We start from the raw sequence: 14,666 nt of genomic DNA on the forward strand, positions 1-14,666 counted from the left end.
ATAGCCACTCTGTAGGGGATACATTAAATAATAATAACTCATCGATACCTTTAGCCTGATGTTGTGCGTTGACAGAGTGTTCTGTATCTCTACTGATGCTTTAACTTTCTGCAACTTGCTCTAAATTGAAATTTCATACAACAAATGTGATCTACTTAGAATACCCACCAGCTTTTTGTTTTTACCGTCATCCTCACTGGACTTCTTTTTAGAGGGCTTGTTGGGATCCTCCCCACCGCTGGCTTGGTCCATTTTAGTTCTTGAAGTCAGTTCCCTTCCAGAAGCAACCTTCAAACTTGATGAACTCCACTTAAGGGGGGGGGAAATCCCAACAGCAAAAATACAAAACGTATATCCAAGTTATGTGTTCTCAAAATCCATCCCGTTTAAAAATGCCAAAAGTAAAAAGTTCTCCGCTTCCACATAGTATCCAAAACCATCCGGTAGAGAAGTCTGCTTGTAGAAGAGGTGTGGTTGTGTGTGGTCTCCTCTGATCGGCAGTTAAGTCACCTCAAACAGCAGGGTGTATTGGCACTCTGAAAGTAGCGCAACATTGTGCAAACAACAGATAATAATTACTCTCTCAGACTGGGGTGGACGTTGGGTTTTTGTTCACACGTGTTTCTTCCTTGTCAGCATGCAGAGAGCCACCAACAGCCGGGCTAAAACATATGTAAACAAACCTGTCAGAGTTAGCTATATTAATGTGAACAATAGAAAAATAAAAGCAGCTTGTTCATACACTGACCAACAAAGCAGATGTCTATTTCTAATATAAACTTACAGTGAGAGAACTTGTTTATATAGAGGTGATAATCCGGACACAGCTGCTTTTATACGTTTCAACATTTTTAGATGTGCTACAGCCATTGATCAGAATCAATAAACGGTTGTCATAGTTGAAAAATCACCGTTGTTCTCTAAGCTTGAGATACTTTGCAGCGCTTCACCGATCAAGCTCTGAGCGACTGTTACCCGGCAAACACACTTTATTTTAACTGAAACATCACACAGCCGTATATAGCGATAGTCTACGCAAAAACACAATGGGGAATAAAAACATTGTGAAAGAAAAGTCAGAAATTTCAAACGGGAGCTTACCTCAGCAACCAAACCTAAAAACCAGGCCCACAACGCGCCCGCCTCTTACGACATGTGATTGGACAATGAGGCATGCCATAAATGGGAAGCTGAATTCTCATTGGCCAGATGTGCTGACAGTTGTAAGGTCGGCGTGGCGTCGAATGGGCGGAGACTGTGATGGAAGAGAGGTCAGTGTGTGATTTCACACAGCAGGAGGAAGGGAATCAGTTGTAAGATTAGATCAGGGACGAGAGTAAAGGCGTGTATGGCTTACTGTTCACCTGTGTTATAATAATACACATGTAAATCGCTTCTGTGGAAGCGACATCAGTAGAACTATTACAAACTGTGTCCACGTGATTTACAGAAGAAATTAGCTCTTTAATATATTTATAATAGTTTTGGGTGTCTGGTGCCAAATTGCCCCCACTGTGTTGTATATGTTGAGAAATGTCTCAACATTTACAGCTGAAAAAAAATTATCATTTTATTTAAATTCAGATTTGACAATAATAATTTACTCCCTTCTAGATACATTTTTTATTTAGATTTTCTTTTTTGAGAGGTTCTTGTCCCATATGGAAAAATAAAGTAAGTGCCTAATAAGTATAATTGTTCCTGGCAACAACTGCTAGCATCCATGTTAATAACTGGCAGTAAATCTTCTAGGACCTTGACTAGAATATAACAAACATTTATTTATTTATTTATTTTACCTTCAGATGTGTATTAATTGTATTAATCATAAGTAATCAACTATTGAAATAATCATCAACTAATTAAGTAATCAAAAAAGCATTAACTGAATTATACAGACAGAAAAAAAGCAAAAAAAAACAACAAAGTAAATTACTGAACATTATATTCAGTGCAATAATTAAGGCAAAACTGAACAAAGACTATTTACATTTGGCAATTAAGATTTAAAAAAAGCATGTCTGTAAATATGTCATTTACATGGTACTTTAAGATGCATAGTTTTAGCTTCACAAGGTTCAAGTTCTGTAGAAAAGAATTTCCTAAGCACCTTTTTCCATTCAATTATTAATCGCTTTTTTAAAAAAAAAAAACAAATAAACAGATGAACCTTACACTGTATTGATGTTAAGTCAAGCAGAAAGAGCCGAGTATTTTTAGCTGCAGGTGCATCATTTACAAGTGATGAAGTGGGAATAATATAATATATAATAATATATATATATTTCATGCAGTAACGTGTATTTTCACAATTTAAAAAGGAAATGAAATAGTTTTCCATTCAGATTTTCTTATGTATTTCTTATGTAGAGAGGTTACAAATGATCAGAACAATCTCATTATATAAAGGTGCAACTAAGGGACAGGACATAAAAAGTTCCCATACCATTATTTATACATCGTGGCACATTGAAGTTAGTCATCAATAATTAGAGAAAATGTGGTACAAAGTCCTCATCACTTATTTCACCAGGTAATTTATGAGGAATATCCCCAGTTTTTCAGTTCATGTCCTTTTACAGCACTTTCTCTTCAGTTAATCAGGTTCACCTATTTAATGTTCCACTAATCACTCTGATCTGACTTGTTTATTTGTCTGAATCTATAACCCACCTCATGTTTTATTTTCCTGAATTAGAGAACTGAGGTTGTCTAATATTCATTAAAATTCTCTGCAGTATGATGTGCCTAGCTCCTCTATAACAAAAAAAACATGATACCTTATGTAACTGTGTTTTATGTTCAGTACTTGTTGTTAGTGGCTAATTCTGCTTTTGAGCATCCTTAATTGGCTCTAAGTCAACCCCTCTCCTTGGCTCTGGTAGTCAAGTTTAGGTTTATATTGAAAAGAACAGCAATGGAAGTGCTTGACTTTACTTAAGAACATACTATTGTTTAATGGTATTTTTTGGTTTGCTCAAGATGGTTGATGAGAACATTTAGTTTGTACTCTTGTCATGTAATAATGAAAAAAACACGTAGAGCTAAAATACTTTCTCTTCACTGCTGCACCCTATTATTGAGGTTGGCAAAGAAAGAAAATGCAAACTCGGCGAGAGGAAAATACAAATTTGTTCCTTAATCTTACAATCAGCAGTCCACAATTTGTTCTGCAAGTTAAGGAAAGGTTGTGTCGCCAAAGGCCATAGAACATTTCTGGTTTGGAAATTTGTAGCCTTTTGTTGTCTTTCATTTAAATTTCTTGACATTCTTCTTCTATAACACAAATACTTTTTTTAAACATGTTCATTCTATTTCATCTTTTCAGGAAGCCTGTCTGAACATGGAGCCTCTCCTTCCCACTGATGTTCTTCCAGACATTCATAAAATATGGAGGTTGGAGCTTTGGTATCTGTAGCATTTCTACCATGCTGTAAAATTAACCAGTACTGGCTTATCAAAGGTCATTTTACCTTCCACATAGCAACTTTTTATTACATTGTTCACACCAAAGTTAAAGATGTCCACATTTCTTCTGAGAATATGGATCAGCAGATTTGAAAAATTCAGAACTTAGAAAAATAGGCACAAAATTAATTGACTTCAAAATCATAGTCTAGATTTTTAATAATCTTGTAACATGATTAACAGAAATGGGATAAATCAAAAACAAGAGGAAACTCGCAATAAAAACAAATAGAGCTAAATCAACAACACTAAAGTTTAAAAACATGCACATAAATCTTTAATTGAATAAGTTACAACAACATTTAATTTTCCTTTGGGATCAATAAAATATTTTTTGAATTTAAATATAATATAAAATTATTTGTAAGATTAATACAACATTCCCACAAACATTTGAAGCAAAAATTACTTTATTACTAACTGACTAGGGGTAAATCCTATAAAATACATGCATAATAGTATTTTTAAATATTTCAATTGAATTAGGAGCAAGAATTTGTAGTGATTAGGTTCAACAAGTATGAAATTTAAAAAAAGTTTTTATCAAAAAAATAACGTAACATAAAACTAACATTGATCATAATTTCTATTGAGAAATATTTAGTGGTAATACTTAACTTACAAAAAAGAAAGAGAGAATAAAACCTAGTGAATCACCTGTTTGTTTGGGGAGAATGTGAATTTTCTTCCCACATTCTTGCTGTTCAGAACACAATGCCCTCATTGAGAGTTATCGTGCGAACCTGGGTGTTGTGTTCCTATCAATGCTGAAAGGAGCATATAAATATCCACGCCTCCTGCAAGCTAATTTAATGTCGGACTGAATTAAACACTTTCCAAAGCTATATGGCAATAATCGTGCAAGATATTTGATCAATCACCTGAACCAGAGCTGCCTAAAACCAAAAGCTCATTCATGATATCTTACTTGTATAGTGGAAACCAGAGATTTGCTTGAATCATATAAGAAGACATTTATTTCCTCTCTTTCTGACATTGAATCAGACTAACTTTTGCATGATTCTGGCGGTGTTTGTGTTTCTTCTGTCAGAGTGTGTCAACCTTTTCCAGAGGTGGGCGTTCCATCCTGAGCAGCGGCAGTGGCATCACTTACCTCATTAGGATTTAAGAAGCTGCATGACAATGTCTCTTCACCTGATGATTAACCTTGTTGAGTAGATTTAACCACTCTATTACTCCTGTGTAGACTCTAGTGAAATTATCTCGTGGCAGCTTGTCTACACTCAAATTTCTTGTTCCAAGCTTCCATTTGCAAGCCTCCAGCATCAAGACCTCTTCCAAGGCCTACTCTCTCCACGATTGTTCTCTGAACCTCCAGGGTCCTCCTGATTTCCACCTGCCTACTCTCAGCCACCCACTCCATCTTCCAAGCCATAAGCTACCAACCTTCTGCCTCCTCCCACGTCATTCAAATCCTTGTTGAGATTCTCATGCTCTTCTCTACAAGACGCCACTTTTTGGTGAACCAGAAGGAACCTCCTCAGTCACACATTTCGCATATCTTATGAAATAAACCGTACTTACCTCTGTCCTTTTCCCATAGACTAAATGTGCATGTGGGTCGGAAAACTACTGAAAACATTTGACAAAGCTTTTTCTCTTTTGGGCCCACTGGGATTGACAAAATATATTTATTATTCTATCTGATAAAATAACGGGATAAATTTTAATTGCTTCCAGTTCAAGAGTTTACATATATTTCCTTGCTAATAAGCAAGATTACCCTTTAAACTTTATGACTTGTTTCAAATGTTTTGGATATCATTCCATTTGCTTTGGTTACAGTCAGGGCCTTTGGCCTATTGGCTTTGACACACGTTTTCAGCTCTGAACAGAAACTTTTTATGAGACTGAGATAAGGCCTTTTTATGATGGTCACAGCAAAATATTGACTTTGTTATTCTTAAACTGCTTTGTAACTAAATAGGCTGTCTACTTGCAGACAGTGTGAATTTGGAAGTCCTACTTTTGCTTACGATTCAAGTTCCTGGCTGATGTCTTGAGACATTGTGTTAGAATTTTCAGATAACCTTCTTTCCTCATCATGCTGTCTATTTTGGGAAGGCAAATCAAAATGTTAAAGTGTCCATGCTTATTAAGAACCCAAATTTTAATTTCATCAGATAAATTACAAACTTTAATCAGAATTTTATTGTTCCTCAAATAATGGCTTAAGAGAATAGGAATAAAATAAATAATAAAAATATAATAAGAGACTTTACAATATGGGCAAATTTGCAACATCAGAAAAATAATACTCTACAGTGATTAAAAACAGCATACTCAGATTAAAAGAAACTGAGTAGGACTATGACAAGCATTTTCAAGATGTTCATGCAATTTATTCCCGTAATTAAATAAATACAAGTTTGAAGCATGCCAGTAATTGTCAAATTTGTCTCAATAATGTCCACCCTTAGACACTCCCAGCTAAGGGTTTTTGTGAACACAAAAATTATCTGAATTAGTTAAACACTGTATCCTAACACTTAGTGACTAAGAGTACTGGTTACAGTCACACATTTCTTCATATATCCCACTTCTGAAGAAAAAAGAATACTTAAAATTACACTTTTAAAACAAACACAGTGTTGATCCAAACCCAACATGACCACAACATCAGTTGTGCAATTTTTGGTCAATAGACGACAGTTCTCACACTTGTTCAGATGAGATTTTGTGGGATTTGTACACCATCTGCAGTCAGCCAACTTTAAATTAGCCACTTTAACTCTACTTGGCCCAGAGCCCTATTGTGGATAAAGATATGGGAGCCAAACATGTGGTGGGAGAGCCTCAAAGATCAGGGCTCCTCTTAAACATGAAAAACAATGTCTCTAGTGTGATTTCCATACAAAACTGATGTTTTGGCCTGAAACTCGTGGGGAGAGTCGTTGGCAAACCAACCAGCATTATAATGTGAAACTAGCTTGGTTCTCTTACTTAACCAAAGACAGAAAGTGTACACTCATTTAAAGAGTGAGCGAGAACAGAAATCCCTTCTGCAACAACTTTGGTTCTGTGACAAGCTCTTTGGTATTCCTTTAAAGAAACAGTCCCTTGTGTTGTCTTCAAGCACTCTTATGTGTTGTTTTTCCTCTAACAAAAAAAAATCTGGAGTTATTTCTCAATAGTCCCTTGTTTAATTAACATGGTATTAATTATTGTACATTCATATTTACTTGAAATCAGTAAAGAGATAGTTATTTGGTATTTTTTAAAATTACTTTAAAAATATTACCCTATATTTACGTCCGTCTATCTTCTAACCAACTCAAACAAGCTTCCTTGTTCATCCATGTTCATTCAAATGGAAATTCAAATGGAAAAAAGAGACTACTTCTATGCAAATTTTGTATTAACTCTACAGATGGGTGTAATTTTAAATTGCTTCTCCAATAGTGAAACAAGGAGTGTTTTGTGATTCTGTAGTAGGCCACCAAATCTTGAAAAAAGATGCTTTTTCACTAAAGTAAGTTTTTCCTAGTTTTTAATATAACTCTTATGGGCCACCACAGGCTTTCTTCTGCAGCTCTGTATTTAATTATAATCAGATGATCTGTATTGGGGCCAATGCTATCCCAAGAGTGTTAGAAAATGGATGGATGGATGGATGTTAGTCAGCTTTAGGAATTTTTTTCTGTTTTAAAATTTGACTAATTAGAAAAATTAGTGAGCAATTTTAAGTAATACTGGCTTCAGTTAAACAGACAAACTAATTTTTTAACATTTAGCAGGTGTATGAGCAAAATTGCTCAGTCTCTTGAGGCCATCGGGTCTGATTTGTTGTGCCCTTTTCACAAGAGCACAACAACAAAGGTGGTCTTTTTAATCACCTTTGACATTGCAAAACTCTGCCTTTATCTTGGTCTTAACCACACATAAAAAGTTTTGGTGAGATGTTAAGACCACAAAATGGGCAGTGATATGGCATCAAGTTTGGGCAAAAAATTATTAATTTGAATAGAAATTTTCCAGATTAGAATTGTTTTATTTAATTTATGTTTTTTACAATAAACCTGTGTGTAAAATGTGGAAACTCCACAGCCAGGCTCAAGTAAGTACATAAACATGTACTAACATTTGTTTAAATGCCCCCTTTCAGTTCAGCTGGATGCTTTTTGAAGGCCATTAACAAGATTCTGAAACATCTATCTGAAAATTATCTCAAGCACACGTTACACTTGGTTTTGAAATTAATAAAGTCATCTAATATAGTTCTGAAATGCACCAGACCTGCACTCTAAAACCAGTCCCTGAAAACCAACCAATTAATCTCAAAATTTGACTCTATAGGTACATCCTAACAAATTTTGGACCAATATCCCGCCTGAATTACAGTGGGTTTGTGTGTTCAGGGTGATATGCAGTGTTAGTTTTTCTCCACATCTTGCATTTTGACTATAAACCAAAAAGTTCAGTTTGTTCTCCTCTGACCAGTACATCTATCGAGACTTCTTACGACTTTCTTTCAACAATAGTTTTCTTCATCTTGTGCTCTGTTTAAGGAAGGCTTGAAATAGGCTGCATGATTAATAGTTATAGTTGTAGTGTTCTCATCAAAAGTGTAACAACTCCGACTAAACACCAAGGTAAACCACAGCAAATTGATGAGAGGGAGACGTGTAGCAAGATTGAACATTTACTGTCGACTTCCACGTATCATAAGCTGGGTGAAAACTGTAAACAGAACAAACAATACAAACTTAGTTATGTGTCCGAAGAAACTTACAGTACATACATAAACTCTGCAGTTATATGCAATCCACTATGAATGGTTAAACAAGAATATCCGCCGCCATAACTAAACATTAACATCTTCGTAAAATAATATCTGATACATCTTACACAACATGTATGTTATCAGAAAATAACACTTACAGCATTGCTTCGCCTTAATTTCTCGCGGATGGCACAGGATTAAATGCTGAAGACACAACACATTCAGCCATGCTTGCTGCAGCTCACGGAGAAAACCGGAAATTACCAACCAGGACGTCCGTGGCAGACAACACAGTAATTCTTCAAAATAAAAGCCTTCGCACCTATTGCGATTACAAATAACTTACAATGGCATTAACACAATAACCATAAACTATTAACGAAAAATGCTGTCAAAGCAGCACACTCCCCGTCTGACCTCTGTGAGGTCACTGTGTCGTAGGATCATCAAACATTAGTCCATAGGTCATTCATTAGGCAGAAGCAAAACAACTTCTGTGATAGGTCTAACATATGATTTTGGGTTGCCTTGCTCTGCTGTTGTGACCTCGACCTTTCTTACATATCCATCTTGTCCTGGGAATGTGGCAGTGATCCTTGCCAGTGGCCAACAGTTGCGAGGAACCTGCTTGTCTTTCAGAAGAACTAAGTCACCTATTTCTAGGTTTCTTTTGGGTACTGTCCATTTTGAACGTTGTTGTAAAGATGGCAGGTACTCTCGTCTCCAACGAGTCCAAAAGTGATTTGCCAATGCTTGTACTTGCCTCCACTGCCTTGTAAGCAAGTCTTTATCAGGAAAATTTCCAGGAGGTGGTGGGACTCCAACCTTTTGAGTAAGAAGCATTGCAGGTGACAGGATGAAAGGATTTCCTGGATCTGTAGAAACAGGCATTAAGGGACGGGCATTGATAATGGCAGTAACTTCCGACATTAGAGTACACAGGACTTCGTGAGTCAAGGAGATGTTTTGCTGGAGTAGCATAGCATCCAAAATCCTCCTTGCCACGCCAATCATCCGCTCCCATGAACCCCCCATGTGAGAGGCATGAGGCGGGTTGAATTCCCAGATACATTCCTGATCGGTGAGGTACTTCTGCATTCTTGTGTCCATCTGTAGCTCTTTGCAAGCCCCAATAAAGTTTGTGCCACAATCAGATCTGAGCTGTTTGGCTGGTCCTCTTAATGCAAAAAACCGTCTCAAAGCATTAATGCAGCTAGATGTGTCCAGAGATTCTATTAGTTCAATGTGGACTGCTCTTGATGTCATGCAGCTGAAAAGAATTGCCCATCGTTTTGACTCTGAGTGCCCTCCTCGAGTGCGCCTTGCCGTCACAGACCAGGGCCCAAAAACATCCACGCCCACATAGGTAAAAGGAGGACATACTTTAAGTCGCTCCAGTGGCAAATCTGCCATCTGTTGTTCTTCCATTTTTCCACGTAGTTTACGACAAGTTATACACTTATGGATAAGTGATTTTACCAGAGACTTGCCTCCTAATATCCACAAGCCTCCTGCTCTTATGGCTCCTTCAGTCAGGTGACGACCTTGGTGTTGAACCTGCTCATGGTAATGTCTTGTTAGAAGGAGTGATACATGATCATCCCTAGGTAGGACTACGGGATTCTTTTCGGCAGGTGTCAGATCAGAGAACTTCAGCCTGCCTCCAACACAAATCAGGTCATCTTCTAAGATTGGTCTTAGCTTCTGCAAAGGGCTATTTCCTGACACGGTTTTCTTAGCCAGTAGAGCTGACCTTTCTTTTGCAAAAGCTGTTTGCACTGCTTTTAGGATGGCTTTTTTAGCTTGAGATGTCTCTTCAGCAGAGCGGGGTAAGTTGCATTTGTGCCAACCTACACACTCAGTCTTGTGGTTGGAACGCTTGAAGGATTTCACCATGTGGATCAAATATGCAACTCCTCTCAACAGGGAGCTAAAAGATGAAAACCGTTTGAAGCGATCTGTAGAAAGAGTAGCGTTTTCTATAACAGTAGAACAGGTCTGAACTTGTGGTCTGATTTCAATGTCCTTTTCTGGCTCAATCAGTTCAAACCTCTGACCTGTACACTGTTTGCCTTCAGGTGATTGATAGAGAAAAGAGGGTCCAGTGAACCACGAAGTCTGTGCTAGCTGGGATGGAGGCACAGACCGTGAGGCATGGTCAGCTGGGTTCTCGTCTGTGCACACGTAGTTCCACTGAGTTGGCCTTGAAGATTGGTGAATGCGCATCACTCTATTGTGGACATAGACATAGAACCGCCTCGACTCATTGCATATGTAGCCAAGGACCACTTTGCTGTCAGTATAGAACTTGACTTCATCTATTTTCACATCCAACTCTTCTTGAATGAGATCTGCCATTTCTACTGCCAAGACCGCAGCACACAGTTCTAGCCTGGGGATTGTAGGCTCAGACTGAGGGGCAAGCTTAGCCTTGGCCATAACAAAACCCATCTCAGTTTGTCCTTCTTCTTGAACTGTTCTCAGGTAGGCTACAGCCCCAATGGCCTTATTTGATGCATCTGAGAACACATGCAATTCAGTATTTACCGCTGTACTGAGTGAGGTCTGCGTGTACATCCGGGGAACATGAAGCTGCTTCAGGTCTTGAAGTGAATCCCTCCAGGATTCCCATTTTAGACGCTTTTCTTCTGGTAGTGGGCTATCCCATTCATTCGGTTCAGTTGCTAGTTCCCTCAGAAGAGCCCTTCCATAGATGGTGACAGGGGCTAGTAACCCCAAGGGGTCAAAAATACTGTTAACAGTAGAGAGAACTCCCCGACGAGTGAACGGCTTGCTTGTAGTAGATGCTGAGAAAGTGAACATGTCAGTCGTAATCTCCCAAAGAAGACCCAAGCTGCGCTGAGTGGGTGTAGCTTCTTGTTCAAGATCGAGATCCTTGGTCCTTGGAGCACGGTCCTCTGGCGGAAAAGCTTCTGTGACTGACTGACTGTTCGACACAAACTTGTGTAGACGGATGTTTGACTCAACCAGTGAGTTTTTCGTCCGGTGCAGGAGGTCAATTGCATCAGCCTCAGATGGTACTGACATTAAACCGTCATCCACATAAAAATGCCTTTCTACAAAGTTGATGGTATCAGCACCGAACCTCTGCGCTCCCTCTCTGATGGCTCTCCGAAGCCCGTATATAGCCACAGCAGGAGATGGCTTGTTGCCAAAAACGTGGACCTTCATTCTATACTCCACTACTTCCTTGTTGACGTCATTGTCTTTGTGCCATAAGAAACGCAGAAAATTGCGGTGTTCTTCACGCACTTGGAAACAATAAAACATTTGTTGGATGTCCGTTATTATTGCAATCTTTTCCTTCCTAAAACGTAACAGTACACCAAGAAGAGAATTGTTAAGATCAGGGCCTGAGAGAAGTACATCATTGAGGGAGATTCCCAAATACTGGGCACTGGAGTCAAAAACCACCCTGATGTTGTTGGGTTTTTGTGGATGATAAACACCGAACGTGGGAAGGTACCAACACTCTTCTCCTTCTTTCAATGGTGGAGCTAACTCTGCATGTCCATTGGTGAATATTTTCTCCATAAAGGTCACATACTGGTTCTGCATCTCAGGTTTCCGTTCAAGAGTTCGCTGCAGAGATACAAACCGTTTGACTGCCTGCTCTTTATTATTAGGTAGTCGTTGTCGTGGTTCCCTGAATGGGAGTGGGGCAACCCAGTTGTTGCTTTCGTCTTTGTAAACGTTCTTGTCCATTATATGTAGGAACACTGTATCTTCCAGAGATGGACCAGGCTTGTTGTCATTCTCTGTTTGGACAAATACTTGGCTGCCGAGCATCTTTTCTGGCTCGGTGAATCTGCTAAGAGTTTCATCACTTTCTTTAACATGAATGAGGCTTGTACAGGGTGGAAAAATTGAATGGCGATGTCTTTCCAACACATTTGTCTTGTATGTGCTTATCATTGGCTTATGTACATCCCCAAGACAAACTTCTCCAATCACAACCCAACCTAAATCCAAACGTTGGGCGAAAGGGGCGTTGTGTGGTCCGTTAACCTGCTGCCTGACCTTGTGTGCTCTTAAAACATCCCTTCCAAGCAAAAGTAGGATTTCTGCATCTGGATCCAGTTCTGGAATTTGATCTGCCATGTGACAGAGATGAGGTTGATGTTGTACCGCACTTGGTGTTGGAATTTCAGATCGGTTATTTGGAATCTCTGGACATTCGATGAGTGACGGGAGTGAGATCTGAACCTTCCCATCCATTGATTCAATCTGAAATCCTTCTGCCCTTTTTCCAGATGTTTCAATCATGCCTGAGCACGTTCGAAGGTGATATGTGAAGGGTTTGCTCTCCACTTTAAATTGTTCAAAAAACTCTGGTCTAGCTAAGGAGCGATTACTCTGGTCATCCAAGATGACATAAGTTTTAATTGCCATATGCCTGGAATGACTGGGATAAACCTTTGCCAGGCAGATTTTTGAACATGATCGCCCCAAAGCACTTGGACCACAAACTTCTGTACAACTGTTCGAAACGATATCCTCACTGACTTGACCATCACTCTCCCCGCCATTGTCCTGCTGGGATGAAGGAACTTTGGCTGACTTGGTGGATGGCTCAGGATGCATAACTGTATCATGATTTACACTGTTGCACTCAGAACATTTTAGGAAGGCTTTGCAATCTCGAGCAAAATGTGAGACAGAGGAGCAACACTTAAAACAAATTCCTTTCTCCTTCAGAAAGGCCATTCTGTCACTGAATGATTTATTCCTGAAAACCCTGCACTTCCTGAGAGGATGTGGTTTATTGTGTAACGGACAAGTTTTGCTGAGATCATCATTGGTTAAGACATCAGTTTTTGAAACCAAAACTGGTTTGTGTGAGTTAAAACTCTTACTCATTCCTCTCTCTGATTTGACAAACGTGACTGCGTTTCCTTGACTCATGAAACTTGGGTCGTTCCTCTTCTTTGCTTCATAGCACACAAAATCAGAAAAATAGCTGAAAGGAGGGAAGCGATCGTGGTTTTGTTCTTTATACCACGAACCCGCAGAGATCCATTTCTCTTGTAGTGCAAACGGACGTTTTTCAATAATTGAGCTGATTCCACGTGAAGTATCCAGGTATGCAAGTCCAGTGAGATATCCATCCTCTTTGGCTCCTTGGATTTCCATCAGTAAATCCCCAAGGTCTCGTAACCTGACGTTATCCTTAGCGGAGATTTTAGGGAAGCTTTCCAGTCTTTGAAACAGAGATCTTTCAATGATCTCTGGAGCAGCATAACACTCACGAAGTCTCTCCCATGCTTTGTTCAAAGCTGCTTGAGGATCTCCAATATGAACTGAACGTAGCCGCTTAACCTGTTCACTTGACTCTTTTCCAAGCCATTTGGTCATAAGGTCCAATTCCTGAGTTGCTGTGAGTCGAACCTCACTAACAGCACTGTTGAACGAAGAGTACCATGCTCGATAATTTTCAGGCTTATCATCGAATTGGTAAAGAACTGAACTGACAAGGTCGCGTCTGGCCAAAAACTCTGCTAACGGCTCAGAAGTCACTATCCTGTTTACTGGTTCTCTAGACCTGGCAGCCAATGGGACATAATTAGGATACAAAGGCTGGCTGTCTTTTTCGCTGTATGATTTTATTTGAGGTTTGGATGAAAACACTGGTTCACGAGGTTCCACATTTTCAGATTTCTCTGTTTTTGTACTGTGTGTCTCTTTTGGAAAGTCCTTAGCATGTGAATCAATATGCTGCAGAGAAGCTTGATCTGAATTCTTTAGTTCAATTTGAGACTGAACATACTTGCTAGTGCGTTCAAGTTTCACTTTGTCCGAATCAGACATCCCCGTTTCATCCAAAACCTGAACTGCCTCAGCCTGTTCTAAGACTTGAGCTTCAGCTGCTGCTGCAGCAGCCTCTTTTTGAAACTTTAACATTTCCAGCTTTGTGTCAATTTGTACAGTTTCCAGTTGACTTTGAGCATCTCTTTTAGCTTTTTCTGCCTCTTTGACAGCCTTCTCCAGCTTGAGTTTAGCTTCATGGCTTGCATATGAGGCTCTTACCTTGGCAGCCTCTGCTTTGGCTCTAGCACGAGCTACACTGGCTGAAGATTTTGACGTCTTCGTACTGGAGGACAAAGATGACCTGCTGCTGGATGCCATTTTCCACTTGAAACCTTGAATCTTGCTTTTTCACTGTAGTGTTCTCATCAAAAGTGTAACAACTCCGACTAAACACCAAGGTAAACCACAGCAAATTGATGAGAGGGAGACGTGTAGCAAGATTGAACATTTACTGTCGACTTCCACGTATCATAAGCTGGGTGAAAACTGTAAACAGAACAAACAATACAAACTTAGTTATGTGTCCGAAGAAACTTACAGTACATACATAAACTCTGCAGTTATATGCAATCCACTATGAATGGTTAAACAAGAATATCCGCCGCCATAACTAAACATTAACATC

The 14,666-nt window shown here is 39.1% G+C and overlaps 1 protein-coding gene and 1 long non-coding RNA gene across 5 annotated transcripts in view; both read right to left on the reverse strand.

Annotated features, from left to right (window-relative positions):
• The window catches only part of diaph2 (diaphanous-related formin 2), a 460,396-nt gene extending 459,231 nt beyond the window's left edge, over positions 1 to 1,165 (reverse strand). For all 4 annotated transcript variants that reach the window (XM_028008256.1, XM_028008257.1, XM_028008255.1 and 1 more), the window contains exons 1-2: positions 1,102 to 1,165; positions 169 to 662 (exon numbers count right to left, since the gene is read on the reverse strand). In XM_028008256.1, the coding sequence (XP_027864057.1) occupies positions 169 to 252 (84 nt within the window). In that variant the 5' untranslated portion in view covers positions 253 to 662; positions 1,102 to 1,165. The remainder of the gene's footprint in view (positions 1 to 168; positions 663 to 1,101) is intronic.
• Positions 1,166 to 8,118: 6,953 nt separating this feature from the next.
• On the reverse strand, positions 8,119 to 8,472 carry LOC114139419 (uncharacterized). Its single transcript, XR_003594444.1, has 2 exons — positions 8,371 to 8,472; positions 8,119 to 8,169 (listed from the first exon to the last, which is right to left on the reverse strand). It is a non-coding gene; the product is annotated as an uncharacterized LOC114139419 (long non-coding RNA).
• Between the last annotated feature and the right edge of the window lie 6,194 nt (positions 8,473 to 14,666).

This window comes from Xiphophorus couchianus, chromosome 23 (genome assembly GCF_001444195.1).
Source record: "Xiphophorus couchianus chromosome 23, X_couchianus-1.0, whole genome shotgun sequence".
NCBI lineage: Eukaryota > Metazoa > Chordata > Actinopteri > Cyprinodontiformes > Poeciliidae > Xiphophorus > Xiphophorus couchianus.